Source organism: Chiloscyllium plagiosum, chromosome 10, assembly GCF_004010195.1.
Source record: "Chiloscyllium plagiosum isolate BGI_BamShark_2017 chromosome 10, ASM401019v2, whole genome shotgun sequence".
Classification (NCBI taxonomy): Eukaryota; Metazoa; Chordata; class Chondrichthyes; order Orectolobiformes; family Hemiscylliidae; genus Chiloscyllium; species Chiloscyllium plagiosum.
Window position 1 is genome coordinate 95,643,899 of NC_057719.1, and position 22,836 is coordinate 95,666,734.

Below are 22,836 nucleotides of genomic sequence, written 5' to 3' on the forward strand. Positions count from 1 at the left end.
TAAATCTTTTCTGAATCCTTTCAAGTTTCACAACATCTTTCCAATAGGAAGGAGACCAGAGTTGCACGCAATATTCCAACAGTGGCCTGACCAATGTCCTGTACAGCCTCAACATGATCTCCCAACTCCTGTACTCATTACTCTGACCAATAAAGGAAAGCATACCAAACGCCTTCTTCACTATCCTATCTACCTGCGACTCCACTTTCAAGGAGCAATGAACCTGCACTCCAAGATCTCTTTGTTCAGCCACACTCCCTAGGACCTTACCATTAAGTGTATAAGTCCTACTAAGATTTGCTTTCCCAAAATGCAGCACCTCACATTTATCTAAATTAAACTCTATCTGCCACTTCTCAGCCCATTGGCCCATCTGGTCCAGATCCTGTTGTAGTCTGAGGTAACCCTCTTCACTGTCCACTACACCTCCAATTTTGGTGTCATCTGCAAATTTACTAATTATACCTTTTATGCTCACATCCAAATCATTTATATAAATGACAAAAAGTAGAGGACCTAGTACTGATCCTTGTGGCACTCCACTGGTCACAGGCCTCCAGTCTCCAGCAACAGGACTGAAGTCATGTGCCCCAAAAGCTGCCACTCCCCTAGCCAAGCTGTTCCATTATAGCTACAACACTGACATCTATCCAACAGTGTGAAAAATTACTAAGATGTGCTGTACACAAAAAGCATGACAAATCTAACCTGGCCAATTACTGCCACATTAGTCTCCTCTCGATCAACAATAAAGTGATGGAAGGTGTCATCGATAGTGCTGTCAAGCAGCACCTGCTCAGTGACGCCCAGTTTGGGTTCCACCAGGGCCAATCAGTTCCTGGCCACAATACAACTTTGGGTCAAGAGCAACGTCGTTGACTCTCGATTCCCTCTGAAATGGCCGAGGAAACCATTCAGTTCAAGGGCAGCTGGGATTGGGCAGTAAATGCTGGCCAAACAGTGACACCCACATCCCAGGAGTGAAGAAAAAGAAGCACTCTCAATGCTGAAAGAAATTAGTTTTTCGTATTGAACTAAGTTTTCATTGACACCTTTATAATGATAAGACAATTCTGCACTCTGCATGGAAAATCTTAATTGTTTTTTGGTTTATAATGACACTATTTAAAACTTATTGCTTTTGTCAAATGAAAAGACAACCTCTCAATACATGCATTTAGCATACCTGGTGGCTATCTTCATAAAGGATATGAATACTGAAAAACTGAATGCTTGTCTTTTAAGCATTCCCAAATTATATACATTATTAACAGCTTCAAAGCAAAATTCCTTAATCTGTTCATGCAATGTCCACCATTCCTCTCTCAGAGCAGACAGGTCAGTGAGACAGTTTCCAATTTCTGATACTGTTCAACCACTGATTCCTCAAATGGTGTTGCCAATTTTGAGCAAAATTAAGCCACAGTCAGTGCCAAAGTACAAAGTGAATGATGTCTAAACACTGTTACAATCAGCAAACAAACAGCCTTTCATGCGATTGGATTGAATTTATGAGCATTATTTCATAAGATACACTGACCTGACACATAGGAAAGAAGCAGAGAAATCATTCTGATTATCAGGTAACCAAGATAACATATAAATATAGATGTTAATGTAATCTGTCCTCAATTATTTTCCACTGCACATTATAACTTTCAGAGAGATGAGACTTTATTATTCTTCATCTTGTAACTTGCAATATTGCTGATTTTCCTCATAAATGTATATTAAAATTCAACTTGCAAGTGTTTCTACTCCTCCTTTTGTCAAAACAGACGTATCCTACCCCTTGGGTGCACAGTCATGCAGGTGAATTAACATTGTGGTATTAATGAGTTTACTTCATACATTTTCATGCAACATGATTTTGAAAATGGGAATGACAGGAAGCTAGACAATAAGAAGGAACTGACTATAAAATGTGGTATTCCCATGGTCAGTGTTTACCTGGCTTCAACGGCAACATTTTATTAACCAAACTGCAGAGCACACAAGCTTTAGTCAATAAAGATCAGCAAGTATATTGTACTTTACAAACCAAGTGCTAACATTTGATAGCTTCCCTGAAATTCAAAATTCTCTCCTGAACTTCAATTTCAGTATTGAACAAGTTCAGAATGCACTTAAACAGCCAAATGAAATTGGAAGAGATCCACGCTTAGTCACAGATTTAATGATCAAAATCTCTAACCAATGCAGAGCAACCACCAATTAATTAGATTTGTAATTACACAGTTAATTCCAACTAGAATCAAAACTGGAGGCTGTGCTCATTCGACACCCTGAGTACTGAATACAGGTCTCTGTGTGGAATCCCTTGTCCTATAACAGCAATGTGGAGTTGGGATGCAATTACAGCTCAGTGATCCTGATCTTTGTACAATTCCAAACGCTGCCGTACCTTTCCCAGAAGAAAAAGGGAGAAATAAAAATAAATTCCTACAGCTTTGACATCACTCAACCCCCTTCAGTCTCACCCACCCCCACAAACTCCCAATGCCTCACCCATGACAACACATGCAACTAATGCCTAATTCTACCCACCACCCTTTTCCCTTACGGTGATAAATCATTAAGTGTCCCAGATGAGTGCAGGTCTAATGAAACTCAAGCATCTCAATGCCAACCAGCACAAAGCAGCCTATTCATCACCTTCAATATTTACTCCATTCACCACCAATATACAGTACTGGCAATATCCATTTACAAAACGGACTGTGCCAACTCATCAAGATTACTTCAAGACCATCTTCCAAATCCACAAATACTACCATTTAGAAAGGCAAAGGCTGGAGACATATGCTTACACTACCATCTGCAAGCTTTCCTCCAAGCCACATGAGACTTGGAGCTCTCACAGAGTCCCTGCTCAAAGTCTGGGATATCTCTGTGAATGTACTTACACCAAATGGACTACAGTACTTCAGCTGACCATACCCTCTGAAGGGTGATAAATGGTGACCTAGCCAGCAACACTCCCATTTGGCAAATTAAAGAGTTATAAATGACAGTGTTTTTACTCAAGAGTGTAGTATTCATTGGAATTTAAACAATAGACCTGTTAGATTTTTCTGCATATATGTATCTTTTCTTTCATGTGCGTGAATACTTTTTAAATTCCTTCTTGGGATAGTGGCATCACTGTCTAGGCCAATATTCATTACCCATCCCCACACCCACAGTGCTGCTAATATGGATAGAATTGCAGATGAGGTCAAAACATTCCAGCACACTGTTGACTTAGTCTTTGTGGATTTTGGAACAGACTTTAGGAAGTCAGGAGGTGACTCACTTGCTGCAGATTTCCCAGCCTCTGACCCACTCATAGCCACAGCTGCTATATGGTTCATTCTGTTCTATTTATGGTCAATGGTAAGCCATGTATTGAGCTTTCTAGACACTTCTTCCCACATTAGCACTTTTAGACAACTGCTGACAGACCTCAACAAATTCAACAGCTCCAGGGGATCTATGTGCACAAATGGTACAATCTTCTCCATAGTTAACTGTCTCAAAGGCACTTCACTCCCCTCTCAATCCCAAGGTTTCTGGGAACCACACCCTCAGGGTTACCTCAGCTCTCAGCATATCCTGGCTATCCAAAAGAAATGCCCTAAACAGACATGCTTTGACTTGATTTCATCTCAATACTCTAGGGATTTCATTCTATCTCATTTCAATGGAGGAGGCTGGTGAAATGGCCAGCTGCCCCCAAGGATATGTGCATCTCCAATTCCACCCCCTTCCCCCCACCCCCCCCCCCCCCCCCTTCCTCCTCCCCAGTAAAATGAGAGAGAGACCAGGTTCAGGGTGGGTTTTGAGATTCTAGATTTCACCACTATAGAGAAGGTCTCGGACCTGGTAAAAATCAGGACAATCGAACACAGAAGACAATGCAGCAGAAAACCAAGGGGCCACTTTTAATATCTGAATTATCAAGAACACCTTGAGATATGCAGCCCAAAACAAAGCCCACTGAGAAAAGTGACCTTAAAGTGGTATCAGATACTTCAGGCAGTAGAAACAATAAATCCACACATTACTTTCAAGTAAATTACAAGAATAGGACAAAGTGACAAATTTTAATCAGTAAAACTTACATTTACGGCTGATAATGAAAAATGTGTCTTCATCCAATGCAATAAATCATTCTGTTATGTGATGATGTAAATGTGTAATTAGTCAGCTGTCCTATTACATCTCTCACAATTTTTATTTTCAAGATTTCCTTTAACTTAAAGACCTACAACAGCCTTAAAGGACAATTCCAACAATACGTGTTTGGGTAGCATCAATTCCTTGATCTTTTCAGGAGTTTAATTGCTTTTGTTATTCCTAATAACTTCATCGCTGTGTGAAGTTTATTTAAGCACATGGTTTACAAACTCCCTTGTCCTTCCAGAATTTGGGCATTCTCCTCAAACATTGTTGACCTGACATTGAGGATTAATGATGAACTAACAAACTGGGTCTGGTAGACAGACTTCCGAATATCATGAACCTCTCCCAGTCATTGTGGTCTGTTTATGACTGATATTTATCTGTCTTCCGATACATCTGAGTGTCATATTTCTCTCGGGACCTGTATTCATCCTGTGGATATATTAGTAGGCAGTGTGTTTAGATAGTGATGTTTGAAAATGCGACAGAGACTATTCAAATGTTTCACTCCTTCCTCTCTCATTATGACTTCAGCAGCAGCATCTTTCATAAAGACTCATTCAAAGTGCTCAGTGAGTAGCTGAGGCATGCCCCCAACATGATGTGCAAATCCTCTGATGGTCACTTGTTGGTTACATGCTTCCTGCTATTACCTTCTGCTACATCAACTGCCAACTGAAAACCTCTAGATTCTATTTGTTATTAGTTGCAGGTCTCTTCTCACTCTCTTTGTTTCACTTATTTCCTTTTCCACTTTCCCTGTGAATATGTTTTTTTTTTCAATCTGGATGTCACTTACATTATTAATCTGACATCTATTGTGTATGTCTGTTAACTGTTGCATCTTACTGTCCTTTCTGCCATCAGCCAGAAAGCTTCTGCTTTTCTTGTCCCACTTTTCTCACTCATCTGTACCTTCTCTGTACTCGAACTAAAACCTCTTTAAAGGCAATTCAGAGTTCAGCCTTGCCTCCAATTTTTGACTTGGATTTCCCAGAGTTAAATCTCTTCTCAACCTCCTGAAATTGGTTCTCCTCCAGTTGAGTGTTTTCATTCTAGAATGTTCTTTTCCATAGCTAACCTAAACCCCAGTATGCTACAATCACTCGTGTTCTTAATGAACCTTTGTGCCAATTGGTGTATACTATGTATTTCAATTCTCAGAAACATTACAAACAAATTCATTTCCTAATTGAAATAGATGGATGGGAAGATGGTAGTTTTTAAATTTTGATCAGGCTTCATGATGAATACTTCACGCCTGCCAACTGACATCCGCAAAAGGACAAGAATCGTGTTCTAGCTACAACTCTATACAGAAGTATGGTGGCCTTTGAGGATAGTTAAAGATTTATGAAGAAAGGATTTGCAGTGATTATTAATATTTAGATACCGTATTTATGTAAAAACCTGCCTGAAATAGTTCTCCCTGCAATACTTTATTTCTGTTGATATTAAGGTTGATTTCCTACTGTTAGATGCCCCAAGGGTTTATCTGTTAAAGAATTCCAGTAAATGCAATTGAGAAATACTTAAAACAGGTAAAGTGTCTGTCAAAGATTGCCAGCTTACAAACTGCAAAGCTGCCCAAAAAAAGGGCATCATTACTTTTGACATTTAGCTTTATAAAACAGTGACTATGTACAGAATAACTCAATAACCTATATACATTTTCTCCCAGTGTGACACAGAACAAGGAATAAGAAATTCCAATTGTGTTTAGACTCATTCAAAAGCAGGATATTCCAGCTAAAACTAGAATGATAAAGATCTGATTCATCAGAAAAAGTACAAAGTTGGATGTGATGCTTCCCAACTAACTACTGTTTTTTTTGGCTATGGCAAGTAATTAAGCTGTGACAATTTGGGTGGAAAATGCTGTGTTTACACAAAGACATTGGTGAGACCAGTTTTGGATTATTGCATGCAGTAGGAAGGGCGTTGTTAAACTTGAAAAGGGTTCAGAAAAGATTTACATGGATATTGCCAGGGTTCGAGGATTTGAGCTATAGGGAGAGGCTGAACAGACTGGGGCTGCTTTCCCTGGAGTGTCAGAGGCTGAGGGGTGACCTTATAAAATCATGAGGGACATGGAAAGGGCAAATAGACAAGGTATTTTCGCTGGGGTGGGGGTGTCCAGAACTAGAGGGCATAGGTTAAGGGTGAGAGGGAGGAGATTTAAAAGGGACCTAAGGGGCAAATTTACATGCAAAGGGTGGTATGTGTATGGAATGAGCTGCCAGAGGAAGCGGTGAAGGCTAGTATAATTATAACATTTAAAAGACATCTGGATGGGTATATAAATAGGAAGGGTTTAGAGGGATATGGTCCAAGTGCTGGCAAATGGGACTAGATTAGTTTAGGATATCTGGTTGGCATGGATGAGTTGGAACAAAGGGTCAGTTTCCATGCTGTAGATCTCTGTGACTCTGTGACGGTATGACCAGTCATGTGGATGTTAATTTGGTGAAGCATTCTATGTAGGGGAGCAGGAAGGTATTTTGAGATTAGGGCAAACCAGGAGGAGGTTGTTCAGTGACATTATTTAAAAGATGTCATTATATTTTCTTTTCTTCCCCTGTCTGTTTCCTGTCCCAGGCAAACTGATTAAGAGTCTGGAGCTTTGTCAGGTTAAGGAGATGGCAGTAGTACAGGTTTAGTTGCAGCTACAGACAGAGTGGTTCTAATGAAGGATGGGGGATGATCCCGAATGCTGGAAACAGACTCGGCTCTGACTGTGTTCCTGCTTGCAGGGACAATGGTTCGCTGGTATTGGGAAATCCAGTGATGATTAGGGAGGGTCGGGGCAGGGTTAGAGGTGAGCAAACAGTTAATGCCAATTCTTGGACAGTCTGTTGTACTGAGAGAAAAGGTTCCTACCCTCTCCCTGAACATAAATACTGCTGGGAAAGGCATTAACAATACACTCAATATGTTCATGATTTGGAGATGCCGGTGTTGGACTGGGGTGTACAAGGTTAAAAATCACACAACACCAGGTTATAGTCCAACAGGTTTAATTGGAAGCACACTAGCTTTCGGAGTGACGCTCCATCAGGAGCCCTCCACTATCACCTGATGAAGGAGCGTCACTCCGAAAGCTAGTGTGCTTCCAATTAAACCTGTTGGACTATAACTTGGTGTGTGATTTTTAACTCAATATATTCAGTTCCTTTCACCGAGGTCTCGAAACCCAAATGATCAGAAAATAAATCGAATGCACTTGTGAAGTGCTAGCTCCATTATCATAATTAAATGGTCAGACAATGCCACGTGAACATATTGATCATCAATCCTCAGCTCAAACAGCAGATCAAAGACAGGCTGGCTTTCCATTAACCTGTGACCTCATACCTCTTACCCATTCCACCCATTTGTAAGAGTAACAATTCAGCCAGTTTGTCTCCCGTGGGATATGATGGTGTTTCAATTTAATCACAGTGGTACAAACAGATTACAAGTAAAATGCAATATACATTCGAGTCAATGATAAAATGCAATGGGAAACCTTTTCATATAATTTAAAACCTGCTCTTCAGACTACAGAAACACATCACCAGGCAACATCCAGTTGTTTGTTTCATTTCCATTTTTAACTAACTTGAAGTAGATCAGTGCAGTAAATCATCCTGTGATATCCAGCAGCTAAAACAAGCCTGTCCTAACGCACAGAAAACAATCACTCAATACAATGAATTGATTACTTGACTGAAGATTCCACTTTCAACTGACAGCACTTCAAACTATTCTTTTCAGAGAAATCATAAAATCCCTGCAACGTGGAAGCAAGCCATTTGGCCATTAGGTCCACACCAACCCTGGATTTGTTTAAAAATCCAGGCAATGATTTTCACTCAGCAGTTATTGTCTGTTTATTTGTGTTGTTGTTATTGTTTCCATATTATGGAATCTTTTTTTCTGTTTTTCCCTCTTTACAATTTTCTTCCTTTCTTCCCAGAAGGCTGGCACTTGTGTTCAGGATAACAGCGCCCAGTTTCCATTCCATACCTCACCCAGTCTCGCTGTCTGTCTCGATCTAGACTGCAAGTGTCAGTATTGGGGGCGGAATACCATAGCTAAGCCTGATCGTCACCTAACACAATGTCTTCACAAATAGGCATCAGAAGAGGGAACTTTGGCTGACCTTTGGTGCTAGAATCAGAAACAACCAGAACAATTAACACATGCCGACTGTAGTTCAGACTGAAGACACTGACTGAGTCTGGAAAAGAAGCTTCTTGTTATGGGTCATCACACACAAGTGCTGCATTTCCCTCGTGCATAATGCACTTTCTTTGATCGTGTTTTCTTAGACAGATATTTTGAGTAACTCAGGAAAGGTTACCCTGTGCATTCTGGCCTTAAAAAGATCTTAAGTGTTTTGTCCCCAGGCAATTACTCTGTTGGACAATGTTCACTGCAAAGCTGATTTTTAAAATATCACCATTAAGCAGAAACATTTGTCTTAATAGTGTTTCTACTTCCGATTAAATTTAATCTCAACTGTAATCTCGAACCCTGTTTCTAGTTGGAGGCCTGTTTTAGGAGTAAAACACAAAGTCTTCAGTCACTGAAATCTGATTAGTTGAAACAAACCAGATATAAATTCATAATCCTGTTTAGAAACTTGTGACAACATGTAATAAATTATATACAATATAATATTTGCTTGAAATGTACTGACACAAAGGTGTGCACCAATGGTCAGTTTCATGTATCATTCAAACATCTGCTTATTTGGATTGTTCACTATTGGTAAGGCAGGTCATGTCTTGCCAGATGATGTAATTTTTTCTATAAAGTTATTCTCATTTAGCATTAATGTGTTTCATCAGTCTTCTCAGCAGAACTTCAAAGATAAGCAATCTAATCTAATCTAATATGCCTATTATTAAATATAAGAAGAGAGTTTTAGACAAGTCTGATAAGTTAGGAGGAGTAAGGTCAGGATCCATTCTGAGGTCTCCTCTAAATCGTGTTTTTTTTTATTGTTAAAAATGTTGGCACGTAGCTAATATTTTGTCATAACATTAATGGGAAAAGCAGCCAAAAACAACCAGATAATCCAAAGTCTAAATATCATTGGGCTACAGTAAACCCATGAGCTTAGCCATTAAGGACATTGGTTAGGCCACTGTTGGAATATTGCGTGCAATTCTGGTCTCCTTCCTAACAGAAAGATGTTGTAAAACTTGAAAGAGTTCAGAGAAGATTTACAAAGGATGTTGCCAGGGTTGGAAGGATTTGAGCTATGGGGAGAGGTTGAATAGGCTGGGGCTGTTTTCCCTGGAGCGTCAGAGGCTGAGGGGTGACCTTGTAGAGTTTAACAAAATCATGAGAGGCATGGATAGGATAAATAGACAAAGTCTTTTCCCTGGGGCCAGGGAGTCCAGAACTAGCGGGCATAGGTTTAAGGTGAGAGGGGAAAGATATAAAAGAGACCTAAGGGGCAACTTTTTCATGCAGAGGCTGGTACATGTATGGAATGAGCTGCCAGAGGAAGTGGTGGAAGCTGGTACAATTGCAACATTTAAGAGGCATTTGGATGAGTATATGAATAGGAAGGGTTTGGAGGGATATGAGCCAGGTGCTGGCAGGTGGGACTAGATTGGGTCTGTTTCCGTGCTGTACATCTCTGTGACTCTATGACTCTACAATTACTGTTACTTAATTTTGATCAATATTGATCATTGTGGATTAATTATTCTAACCAGAGTTGTGTAGTAATTGCATCTTGCATGTAAATGCTACTTGAACAAGATTTGCAACATATGGATTGCTTTGGAGCACAGCTGACTACTATGAATCAATAAAGGCAGCACGATGACTCAATGGTTAGCACTGCTGCCTCATTGCACCAGGGACCTGGGTTCGATTCCAGCTTCGGGTAACTGTCTGTGTGGAGTCTGCACATGCTCCCCGTGTCTGTGTGGGTTTCCTCCGGGTGCTCTGGTTTCCTCCCACAATCCAAAGATATACAGGTCAGGTGAATTGGCCTTGGCAAATTGCCCATAGTGTTCAGAGATGTATAGGTTAGGTGCATTAGTCAGGGGTAAATATAGGGTAGGGGAATGGGTCTGAGGGGTTTACTCTTTGGAGGGCTCAGTGTGTACTCATTAGGCCAAAGGGCCTGTCTCCACTCAGTAGTGATTCTATGAAATATGAAAGTGCGATGGCTCAAGTGGATTGGTAGAGTTGCTGCAAGGAAATAATGCTAAAATGTTATTATATCACATTGCAATTGAATTAGGTTAAAGATTTTACCTTTTATTTAACTACTTTCAATAACAGCCAAGTAAAAGTTTTAAAGGACTATGTCTTCATTCATATTGTGAAATGGATTAGATTAAGATAATTCAGTAATGTGATGTTTACCATATTTCAGAATCTACTCTATACATGTCGAACAGCATCAGGGCAAGACTCTGGTGGTAAGAATGCATTGCTAGGAAAACGGTGTTCTGATCCCAGCTGATGTCCTTACCCGAAATATTCAATCCCAGACAAGAACCTGGCTTAATAGATCATATTTTGATTTACTTTAGCTTAAATGCAGTGATCTCTCACTGAAACATAAGCTGTTACTGACATTGTTTTAACAACAGTTTACTAAAAAAAGGGAGAAAGTAGAATGAACCAAACATTTACTGACAACATCAATTCAAAGGTGATTAAATACACAGCGTATAATCCTATTAATCCCAAAGTTGAAAAGTGTGGTGCTGAAAAAGCACAGCAGGTCAGGCAGCATCCAAGGAGCAGGAATGATGAAGGGCTTATGCCCAAAATGTCAACTCTCCTGCTCCTCAGAAGCTGCCTAACTTGCTTTTCCAGCCCACATTTTTCGACTCTGACTCTCCAGCATTTGCAGTCCTCACTTTCTCCTCGTCTCATTAATCCCAAAGCACTACTTATATAAAATTACAAAGAACCAACATTAGTATAGTATCCAAAACATAACTCCGGTATAGTACCCAAAACATCACTGAAGGTGTCTAATACCTCAGCAGGTTTACGTCACTTGTGACTTAAACTTTTGGATCATAATACAGGTAGCTCTGGGAAGAAACCATCATACACAGGCTTATAAGTACAGTTACATGTAACCACTTTGTGGTTTTCTCCTACGTTTCTGGGTTACTCTAAGGTGCCTTATGTTCACTCTATATCCTCTCCTTCTCAGGAACATGGTCACCAAAGCTATTTTATTACAAAGACTTCACAGGACTACACCACTCTAATTAAAAGCTGAAACCCAAAGCTCCTTTCTCAGCTGCGAATGTTTTTATTTAAGTGTAACGAGAACACGATCTGGAAGTGACTAACAAACCATGAAGCCAGATTATTTACTTTGCTGGATTGTAAATAAACAGAAATCTATTAGCATTACACAAACCTATAAATAGGTGCCACATTGGTTAGCACTGCTACCTCACAGCACCAGGGACCCGGGTTCAATTCCACCCTTTGGTGAGGGGTTTGCATGTCCTCACAGTGTATGTGTGGGTTTCCTCTGGTTGCTCCGGTTTCCTCCCACAGTCCAAAGATGTGCAGGTTAGCCATGGGAAATACAGGGATGGGTTAGGGGGCTGGGTCTGGGTGGGGTAGGCTGGGGTGGATTTGATGGACTGAATTGCCTGCTTCCATACTGTAGGGATTCTATGATTCAAATGTACACAGTGAAATAAGGACTTTTACTAGTCTCTGTCACACGTCCAGGAGATCCAGTGAGCTGGTAGACCTGATGGAAAGGAGGAAGAGCCATGTTTGCCGCATTCAAGAGACAAGGTCAACAGGAGGGCATGCCATGAAGCTAAGAGCTGGTTAGAACATCGTCTACAGCAGCAATATGTGGAGCTGCCTCTACCTCTACACACCTAAGTCAGCTACCTGGAGGAGGTGATAGAGAGCTTCTAGAGGACCATGGAAGAACTCCTCTGCCAAAATGACCATCAGAAAACAATCATTGTACTGAAGATCTCAATGGTCACCTTGGAGTGGCCAGATCAGGCGAGAAGAAAGTACACAGCATGGGAACTACACACCAACAGGGTTTGAATATTCTGGATGTTGTCATTGCATTTGACCTTGCAGCAATGAACAGCTTTGGCAATAAAATCTCACCACCTTATCAACCAAAACGGAGGCAGAGAGAGTCCCAAGTGGTAGACAAGTGATTGGAATTCTGTAACCAACAAGGTTATTCCTGGTGAAGAATGCACAGGCCAACATTAATTAGTGATCATGGGCCTGCTGCTCTTAGTCTTAATGGAGGCTAGACTTAAGGGAATAACAGAGATCCGGTGGTGGAGATTGCCCAAGGCACAGGAACAGATAGAAAAACAAATAAAGAAAAAGAGTAGATAAAGCTCTGGGAGCAATACACAATCAGATGTCCTCACTCCCAGATCCCAACATCAGGTAGAAGTATGCATCAGGAAAACAGGAAAGGAGGACCTCCTGAAAACAGGATGCCACTTTGTAGGAGAAGCAAAAGATGATTCTAGAAAATTCCAACATAATTATTTGAAATTTCTAGGTATAGTTTGCATATAAAAATCATTTTTACTAATGCATTTCCCCTTATTGAGATCTGACCAAGCAAGACTCAGTCTTACTACATTACATGGCAAGACATGTTCCTGTGTCACAATAAATATTTCTTCAACTTCGACACTCTTTCACTATCAAGTCAAAAATGGAGAAAGTGGATCAAGGAACACTTCATATTTAACCATAGTAAATGTAATTAGAATGGTGAAACAGCGAGTGACCTGGAGTTTAAAATCAGTGACCAGCAATAATTGAAATAAGTGGAAATGATTTTTCACTAGAATAATGGACATGAATATTTATTTGATGAAGAAAATCTGGTTAGAGTCAGAGTCTGGCCCAAAACATCCTGTCAGACAAAACAACCACCAAATATTCTAAACAAAACTAAAGGAACTGTGGCTGCTGGAAGTCAGAGAAAATAAAATAGGAATTGCTGGAAAAGCTCAGCAGGTCTGGCAGCATCTGTGGAGAGAAATCAGGGTTAACGTTTCAGGTCACTTAACCCAAACATTAACTCTGATTTCTCTCCACGGATGCTGCCAGACCTGCTGAATTTTTCCATCAATTCCTGTTTTGGTATCTAACTACTGTAATCCATTTTCCTGCACTTGGCATATAGTCATGTATGTCTTGGCATCACAAGTACACAGCTAAATAATTCTTAAATATTGAGGGTTTCTGTCTCTTCCATCCTCTACAGGCAGTAACTTCCAGACTGCCACCACGTTCTGAGTGAAAATGTTTTTTCTCACATTGATTTTAACTGGTAGAAGGTTGAGAGGCAATGTTCCCTGGTCATTGATGCCTCCATCAAAGTGGAAAGTTCCTTCCTGCCTATGCCCCTCTCTCCCTCCACTGTTTTGCTCGAAGGAAAACAATCCCAGTTCCAGTCTCTCTTCATAGTTACAATTCACCAGCCCAAGCATTTTTCCAAGTGGCAGAGCAGATGGCTTCAGTTAGAGCTTGTCCTCTCTGCCCATTCTCTCTCTTTCCTTTTTGTGTTCCTCTTTCTTCACCCAGCCTCAGCGTGGACACAGTGAGCCATCCTCCCGGCCAGTCGTGGGAGTCTTTCAGTGGCCGGTGATGATCTCTCGGTCTGGCATCCCAAGGGACAGACAGCAGTGAGTGAGGCCAGCTGGGAATGTTCCAGAGATAGGAGATCATGGGAGGAAGCTTCCGCACCGATAGCATCACGGCCATATGAGGGAGAGCGAGTGGTGAGGGTGGTCCCCTGGTATCTGCAGTAGCATCAAGAACAGTCTCCCGGAGAACAAGCTAAGCAGAGGAAATTGGGGCACCAACAAGCAGTCAAAGACTGTTTAACTTATAACTTTATTTTTCTAATGTACATAAAGAAGGATTTTAGTGTTTACAATTACCTTATTTATTTACTTTACTACTTATTCAATGAGAGACTGTAATGCTTAACATTTTAAACTTTGCTTCTTTTATTACTTTGTAACTGAGTTTTTTTTTAACCTTGGGACCTTTGTACCTACGATGGGGCATTAGTCACTTGTCACTATACTCCTGTACTTCAGTACACATGACAATAAAATCTGGTAACCTCCACTGCATCTTCTTCAGTTCAGAACTGCACACAATTCCCAGATAATGGCCTAACCAACATTTTCTACAGTTCCAGCATCTTCTCCCTGATCTTATACCTTGATTAATAAAGGCCAATATCCCCTATGCCTTCTTCATCACTCCATCCGCCTGCCCTGACACCTTAAGGGACCAGTGTACATGCACACCAAAGTGCCTCTGATTGTCGGTGCTTTTTAGGGTACTACTGTTCATCACATATTCCCTCACCTTGTTTGTCCCACCCAAGTGCATCGCCTCACAATTATCCAAATTGAATTCCATTTGCCACTGATACATCCATCTGACCAGCCTGTATATTTTCACTTTAATCTAAGGCTATCCTCCTCACTATTTACCACCCCGACTAATTTTTGTATGGTTTACAAACAAATCAACCTTCCTGCATTCAAGTCGAAATGATTTACATAAAGCACATAAGATTAAGGGTCCCAACACTGATCCTTGTGAGTCACAGACTTGCAGTTAAAAAAACCTGAAACACCCATTAAGCATCACCCACTGTTTCCTGCCACTCAGCCAATCGCAGATCCAAATTGTCAGATTTCCTTGGATCTTACCTTTGCTAATAGCGTCCCATGCAAGACCTTATAAAGGTCTTGCTAAAGTCTAAGATGAATACATCAAAAGCATTGGTCTCATCTACACACCTGGCCACCTCTTTGAAAAGTTCAGTCAACTTGGTCAGACATGACCTGCCCCTAACAAAACTATGCTGACCGTTCTGGATTAACCCCTGCCTCTCCAAATGCAGATTAATTCTGTCCCTCAGAATTGATTCCAATAGTATCCCTCAGTGAAACTATCCTTTCTTGAATGAGTGCCACATTGCCAGTCTTAGAGACAGAGCGTATTGCTTTGCAAAAGCACATTTAAACCCCAATCACCTTACTTAGCTCTGAGCCATCCCCATATTTGATCAAGTCCTATCCGGAACGGTTTATTACCCAGACACAGTTGTGTTTAGGTTCTTTGAGTAGCAGTAAGAAGGAGATCTTTAACAGCTCTCGGGCAAATGCACAATTATTGCAGTGTAGAAGCAAGTTACTGCAGATGCTGGAAGGGTCGTCTAGATTCAAATCGTTAGTTTGCTTTCTCTCCATCCACCCTGCCTGACCTGTGATTTTTTGTTTTCAGGTTTATTGCAGTGTTTCATAAAGTGTTACATTTGGAGGCAGATGATCATGTCCCTAGACTAAGCCATAGAGAGGCACAGGAAAGCATTCCCCTTTTCCATGTGAACTTGTACTATTGCAGAAAAAAGAACTTTGAGTATTCCAATTTAAATTGCTGCAGAAATGTGTGAATTGGCCTTTATTCTGCCCGGGGATCACCCAGTCGCTGGACATAACAATACAGCCAGGAAGCTATTAAACTCTAGTCACGAGCAGCTAGGACCAACTTTCTGCAGGTCAAAAATCTAGAATGGTAACCTTTAGCGTCGAGAGTCCTATAGCATGGAGGCAGACCCTTCGGCCCAAACTGGTCCATGCCGACCAAACTGTCCATCCACACTAAATCCATTTCCCTGCCCTTGGCCCACATCCTTCTAACCCTTCCCTATCCATGTATTTGTCCAAATGCATTTTAAATGTGGTTAATGTACCCGCCTCAATCACTTCTGCTGGCAGCTCATTCCATATGTGTACCACCCTCTGTGTAAAAAGATTACCCCTCAGGTTCCCTTCTGTTCTTTTCCCTCTGACCTTAAACTGATGCCCTCTAGTCCTCGATTCCCCAACCCTGGGAAAAAGACTAAGTGTGTTCACCCTATCCATGCCTCTCATGATCTTATACACCTCTATAAGATCCCCCCTCAGTCTCCTACACTCTAAAGAAAAAGTCCTAGCTTGTCCAACCTCTCCCTGTAACTCAGTCCATTGAAATAAGTGTCAAATGCAGAATAAGTTCAGAATAGAAGAACAGGATTCTATAATCCTTTCTGTAACTGACAAAAATAGCCTTCCTTCCAAAATAATCCAGATGATCTTCGTGAAACTATCAGCCACCTCCACCGTAAACTTTATCGACCAATCTGTTAAACTTCAAGGTGGAGGTGTCAGAAATAACAGACGTTTGGTGTTGAAGGTTCCCAGCGGCAAGTGACTGTCGCTGAGTTTAAACGAAGGTGAGGAGGTGCCGGGCTTGGGCTGGGTGGTGGGAGTACAAGGTCAGGACTGAGACAACTCCGAAAGCTGCGGATATCAAATAAACCTCGGGGGCTGCCTGACCTGCTGTGCTTTTGCAGCACCACTCTAATCTTGACTCAAATAAACCTGTTGGACTATGATTTGGAGATGCCGGTGTTGGACTGGAGTGTACAAAGTTAAAAATCACACAATATCAGGTTATAATCCAACAAGTTTAATTGGAAGCACACTAGCTTTCGGAGTGACGCTCCTTCATCAGGTGATTGTGGAGGGCTCGATCGTAACACAGAATTTAGAGCAAAAATTTGCAGTGTGATGTAACTGAAATTATACATTGAAAATTTGATTGTTAAGCCTTTCATCTGTTAGAATACAGTGATAGTTTCACTTCTTTCATGTGTAAATCACAAAACCCTTTTTTTAAAAGTTGCATTCTCGGGTGAGCTGTTAACAATGGTGATAGCTAGATAATATGTTGAAGGTGTTAGCCCCCTGTGTTCTCTGTCTATGACCTGATGTTTAGGTCATCAGTGAGATAACTCTGTTATCTCACTTTTTAGATTAGAATCTATCTAAACAGACAATCAATTTTTCAATGTATAATTTCAGTTACATCACACTGCAAATTTTTGCTATAAATTCTGTGTTATGATCGAGCCCTCCACAATCACCTGATGAAGGAGCGTCGCTCCGAAAGCTAGTGTGCTTCCAATTAAACTTGTTGGACTATAACCTGGTGTAGGTTAAACAAAAAGATAGCGGCATGGAGAGAGAGAGAGAGTGTTTGTGAAACAGTGAACTCCGCGGGGGAAGGTGAACTCTGTAAATTCCGCTGTCTTTACGGATCTGTCAGTTCCCCAATATTTAAACGCGCTGTTACTGATATAACGGAGCCACATGCTCACCATACAGCAACATAAATATCAGTCAGTATTTCAAATACCGTCCATAGAAGTCACATTCTAAAGACAACCACAAAATCACTGACACCCCACAACAACAATGAGCAACTTTCCAGTGATTTCCTTAAGTATTAAATGTATGAACGGATCCACACACAATTCCACCTTGAGTAGCACTGAGCAGCAGGGAGGTGTCATTGAGAGAACCGCTGGGGAGCTGTGCTGTGGGCTCTGCCTGACCCTGCTGTGCTTTTCCAGCACCACTCTAATCTCGAGCTGTGATTAGGGGAAATTTACAGTATTAGGGTAGGGGAGTGGGTCTGCGTGGGTTACTTACGAGCAGTAGTGCCCATACCCAGGGGTGTACGGTTCCCTGCTGCTGAGCCTCTTCATTGGGATAGAGCCTTCCTTTGCTGCTGTGGGCACGGAATTCCTCGCAGCCAGCTGCCTCTTCCCTTCACTCATCATCACTGCTCCACACTGCTCCCATTCCAATCACGGGATTGCCTGTAAACTGGGATACCAGGTCACTTCAGACCAAAAACCGCCTCCCTTCAAGTGACGCTTCCGATGCGTCAGGTTTACCACCTACTTCTCTGAGCGGCTGGAGCTGGAGGGACCAGGCGCTAGCCAAATTAAGTGACAGACAGTGTGGAGATCACAGCAACAGGGCAGCTCTGTGTGGATCGTCAGTGTTTAACAGGAGCCTACAGACAACAGAAATAAACCAGCCAGGTTCTTCATTAATTCTGCGGTCTTCATTAATCAAACATTTAACAAATTCATCTCTCCCGATCCTGATTCTCCGCGGAACTGTAAGGAGTATCAAACTGTAATATGGTAAATGTACACTACAGCACGGCATTTCCTTTGTATATTCCCATGCTACTGGAAACACCTCTGGTACAAATAGTTAGTGAACCCTGTGTCAGAGCTCGGCTCAGTGACAGGTCAAAGCTGTACACTCCCATCTTCTGCGTTTAACACGAATACTGAAACAGCTACTGGATGGAACAGACTCTCCCAGTGTTCCCACCAGCTCCTAAAAGGAAAGGTTAATCTTCTCGAAGTGCCCAGTGGCTAACCTTTCATTGCTGTCTAAGTATGCCGTCCAGCCAGATCAGTGCACTGCAATACCAGACACATCCCAACTAGACTCCTCTAGATCTCACTACACAGGGATATGATCACCTAATACAATAGCAATTGCAGGAAAAACTCCGCAGGTTTGGCAGCATCTTTAGAGAGAAATCAGAGTTAATGTTCCAGTGCAGCAACCGTCCCCCAAAACAAACTGGACCCAAGACATTAACTCTAATTTCTCTCCACAGATGCTACCAGCCCTGCTGAGGGGTTCCACCAATTTCAGTTTTTCATTCTGATTTCCAGCATTTGCAGTTCTTTCAGTTTTTTTCCTATGATCACCTATGTTTGGACACAGACATCCTCCAGTTGGATCAGTAGGAGGCCTTTGACAGAATATTACAGTTGAAACTTTATTGCTGGAACAGCACAGCAGGTCAGGCAGCATCCAGGGAACAGGAGATTCGACGTTTCGGGCACAGGCCCTTCTTCAGGAAGGGCACAGGCCCTTCTTCAGAATATTACACACTAACAGGAGTCATGTGCTCTTCAAAATGGGATGTGGGCAATTCTCAATTAGATCTGACTGCTCTACACAAACTTCAGCTGCACAGTTTTGGTCAATGGTTGGAAATCCAAAAGTTTATCAATCAGTTTCAGAGCATACAGTGTTGCCATCTCACTGTCCTGTTGTTAGGTTCTATCAACAGTCAGTCAGGAAGGATATGGTATATAAGGGATAAAAATCCTTGATCATAGAGACAATAAGGTCAAAGCTTTCCTATAAATGAAGATAGAAATCACACAACACCAGGTAATTGTCCAACAGGTTTATTTGGAAGCACTAGCTTTCAGAGCACTGCTCCTTCATCAGGTGTTTATGGAGCAGGACCATAAGACACAGAATTTATAGCAAAAGATTACAGTGTCATAGAACTGAAACAATATATTGAACAAACCTAGACTGCTGTTAATTCTAGGTTTGTTCAATATATTGTTTCAGTTGCATGACACTGTAATCTTTTGCTATAACTTCTGTGTCCTATGATCCTGTTAGAATTGGAATTAGCTTTATTGTCACATGTACTCCCATGAGAACAGTGTAAAGTTCACAAGTTGCCACTTACTACATCATCTTGGGTGTAAAGGTACCTAAATACAGATTCTTCAGTACAAATTCTCAGGGAAATAAATTAGAAAAATAAAGAAATAAAAGTTCTGAATAACAGTCCTTCCAACCCAGTCCACACCTGCCCCTAGCCTTTATTCCAAACCATGCCTTGACTCCAGACCATGCTGGGCTTCACCTTGACACTGGAAGTCCACGCTGAGGCCACACCAAGGGGCTACTGAGAGAGCGCCACATCGGTCTGTACAGGGCAGGAGTCAGGTGAGAAATCGTGCTGTTGGATCTCCCTTTTCTATCTGAGATCAAACTTAGTCAGCAAGCTGCATTGTTTATTCAAACCCAGCCTCGGATAAAGAAAAGACAAGCAATGGCTTTGTCCAGGTTTATTCACAGCAGCTCTGCAATGTAGGACTTTGGGCTCTATGGGACTGCTCCAGGGACATAAGCTAACCATGAACTGCTGCTGGAGGACCACCAGCTGAATAAAAGGTGCTCTTTAGTCTGCCATTGGCCTGTTCTTCCAGTGAAAAGAGCAGTCAATGACCAGGGGTCACAGACTGGCGTATTCCAGGGTTCAGGAACATGCATCATGCTTTGAGCAAATATCAGAAAGGCACAATGGGAAAGAACATCCAAGCCCTCATTGAGGAATGACTCATTAGGCCTCAAGCTGGGAAACTAGCTTGCAGCATGGTGGTCAGTGGTTAGCACTGCAGCCTCACAGCACCAGGGTCCCAGGTTAGATTCCAGCCTCGGGTGACTGTCTGTGTGGAGTTTGCACTTTCTCCCTGTGTCTGTGTGGATTTTCTCCGGGTGCTCTGGTTTCCTCCCACAATCTAAAGATGTGCAGGTCAGGTGAATTGGCCATGCTAAATTGTCCACAGTGTTAGGTGCATTAGTCAGAGGGAAATGGGTCTGGGTGGGTTACTCTTTAGAGGGATGGTGTGGACTTGTTGGGCCGAAGGGCCTGTTTCCACACTGTAGGGAATCTAATCTATTTTCCTAGTTACCTTCATCGCTAGTGCTAATGGTCATCAAGTAAAGGCCACTGTTGCTTCCATGGACCGGCAGCTCAATGAGAGCAGAGGACACAGTTTTTGTGAAAATACACATATGTTCTCAATGAGTTCAGTTGACTCACCTCCTAATTCTGCTTCATTTATACATAGTCTTTCTACTACAGTACACCAAGGAGCTGGAAACTACACAAAACTGGAGCAATATATTTGTCAGGAAATTATTATTACAAATAGTAACTGTTATTGTAAGTATAGCAACACACTTTAAATGGTTATACACTGAACTGAAAGAAACTGATTTTACACTTCATGTAATGTCAACTTTGGTGATATAGTATATTTTTATGAATAAAGTCTATTTTGAAATTAAGCTGGCCAATTTATTCAAGCACAATTCCTCAACTGAGTTGTGTCCAAGTATATGCAAACTACTCAGATATATCCATTTCACAAAACATAGGACAGATCTAATTGGTCAATTGCCACCACATCAGTCTCCTCTCAAATATGAAAGAAGTGGTGGATGCTGTCATTGATAGCCCTAACAAGTGACACTTACTCACAGAGAACCTGCTCATTGATACTCCCTTTGGGTTCCTCCAAGACCACTCGACTGCAAGCCTCTTTACAGCTGGTTCAAACATGAACAAAAAAATATAATTACCAGAGGTGAGGTGACTTTGACTCCCTTAACTTTAAGAGAAAATTTAACCACATGATTCCAAAGAATCTGAGAAAAATCAAAATCAGTGGAATCATGGGGAAAATCAACAGTAACTGATTCATGCCTATCATAACCAGCACAAAGATTATAATTGTGGTTATGAAACACCAATAATTTCAGTCATAAAACATCATTGCAAGAGTTCCTCATTACAGAATCTGGAGACAACCATTTTCAGTTAATTTATCAATGACCTATTCTTCACTGCACAAAATAGAAAAAAACTGATTTTAAAAAATTGACAAAAACTTGGAATTGAGCACACTGGTCCAAACCGAACGTCCAGTTAAGGAATACAAGATGAGTTGGACCAGTTTGGACATTTCCAAGATTTTACTGGTTTTGCCTTCTAATGTCAGAGGTGGGGATATTTGCTGGAAGTTAAATACTATTTGTATCATTGACTAATATTCAGAAACTGAAGCAGTCCAAAACATGCATATAACTGATCCTAACAAGACATTTTATTGTATAGAAATAAATAATGATACATAAATAAGAGTCATATAATGTTTTCATTTTTGTACTTGGTACTACGCCACATAAATCAAGTTGACAAAGTATTAAAAATATTGCAAATGGATGGACTAAGGTAATCCTATGGAAATAACTTGGAAATAATGGTATTTCTTTCCATAAATCTCTGACTGCAATATGAGTTAATCAACTTTCTTCCTTGGACTCTGATCTTTTTTTTATTTAGGAGTTTCAAGCTGAGCAGTTCCTGTTCCGAGGTGTCAGACTATTTAATGTGATAAAAACACATTATGAATAAATGAATCAGAACATCTGAATGTTGATCAAATGCAATAAGTGAACTGGCAGCTATGTAACTACTGATAGAGAAGCCTCATGCGAAGCCCTGGTTGAATAACACTTCAAATAGAGTAAACAGCTACCTTACCATCACATGGTGGGTTAAATATCTTGATCTTTGAAGAAGGGCAACATAAACTTAGTAGAATGGCACCCTGGACTCTCAGGGTGAAGGTACATGGAGAGATTAAATAAAGATGACTATATTTCCTCAAATTTCAAGGGTAAGAGTTTCAAAATAAAGGATACTAGATTAAAATAGACTGGAAGTTTGGGAGTCCTAGACTAGAGAGAATTATCAAAATATTACAGGCAGACCATTCAGGGGTGAAATTTGAAAACTCTTCAGTTTACGACTGTCTCTTAAAATCAATAATTGATGTTGAATTATTTGTTAATTTTAAGGTTAAGGTTGATGAGTTTTGGCTGGTTAAACGTACTGAGCGATTTAGAGTGAAGCTATGAATGTGGGGTGGAGTTACAGGTCAGCAGTGATCTCATTGAATTGGCAGACCAGGCTCGAGGAGATTAACTGGCAGACCAGGCTCGAGGAGATTAACAACCTATTCCTGTTCCTATGTTCCCATGTTAACTTTGAAAATATCCAAACAAAACATGCTTCAAATTAATTTTCAATTAAATACATGGCTATTCAAACCTGCTCTGCCATTCTTGGTCAGGGCTG

At 41.1% G+C, this 22,836-nt stretch overlaps 1 protein-coding gene across 5 annotated transcripts in view; it reads right to left on the minus strand.

Moving 5' to 3' along the window:
- LOC122553908 (short transient receptor potential channel 6-like) overlaps window positions 1-17,979 on the minus strand; it is a 120,773-nt gene extending 102,794 nt beyond the window's left edge. For 3 of the 5 annotated variants that reach the window (XM_043698416.1, XM_043698415.1, XM_043698412.1), the window contains exon 1: window positions 17,718-17,979. In XM_043698416.1, the coding sequence (XP_043554351.1) occupies window positions 17,718-17,848 (131 nt within the window). In that variant the 5' untranslated portion in view covers window positions 17,849-17,979. The remainder of the gene's footprint in view (window positions 1-17,717) is intronic. The other 2 variants (XM_043698414.1, XM_043698413.1) reach the window with 1 other exon arrangement.
- Between the last annotated feature and the right edge of the window lie 4,857 nt (window positions 17,980-22,836).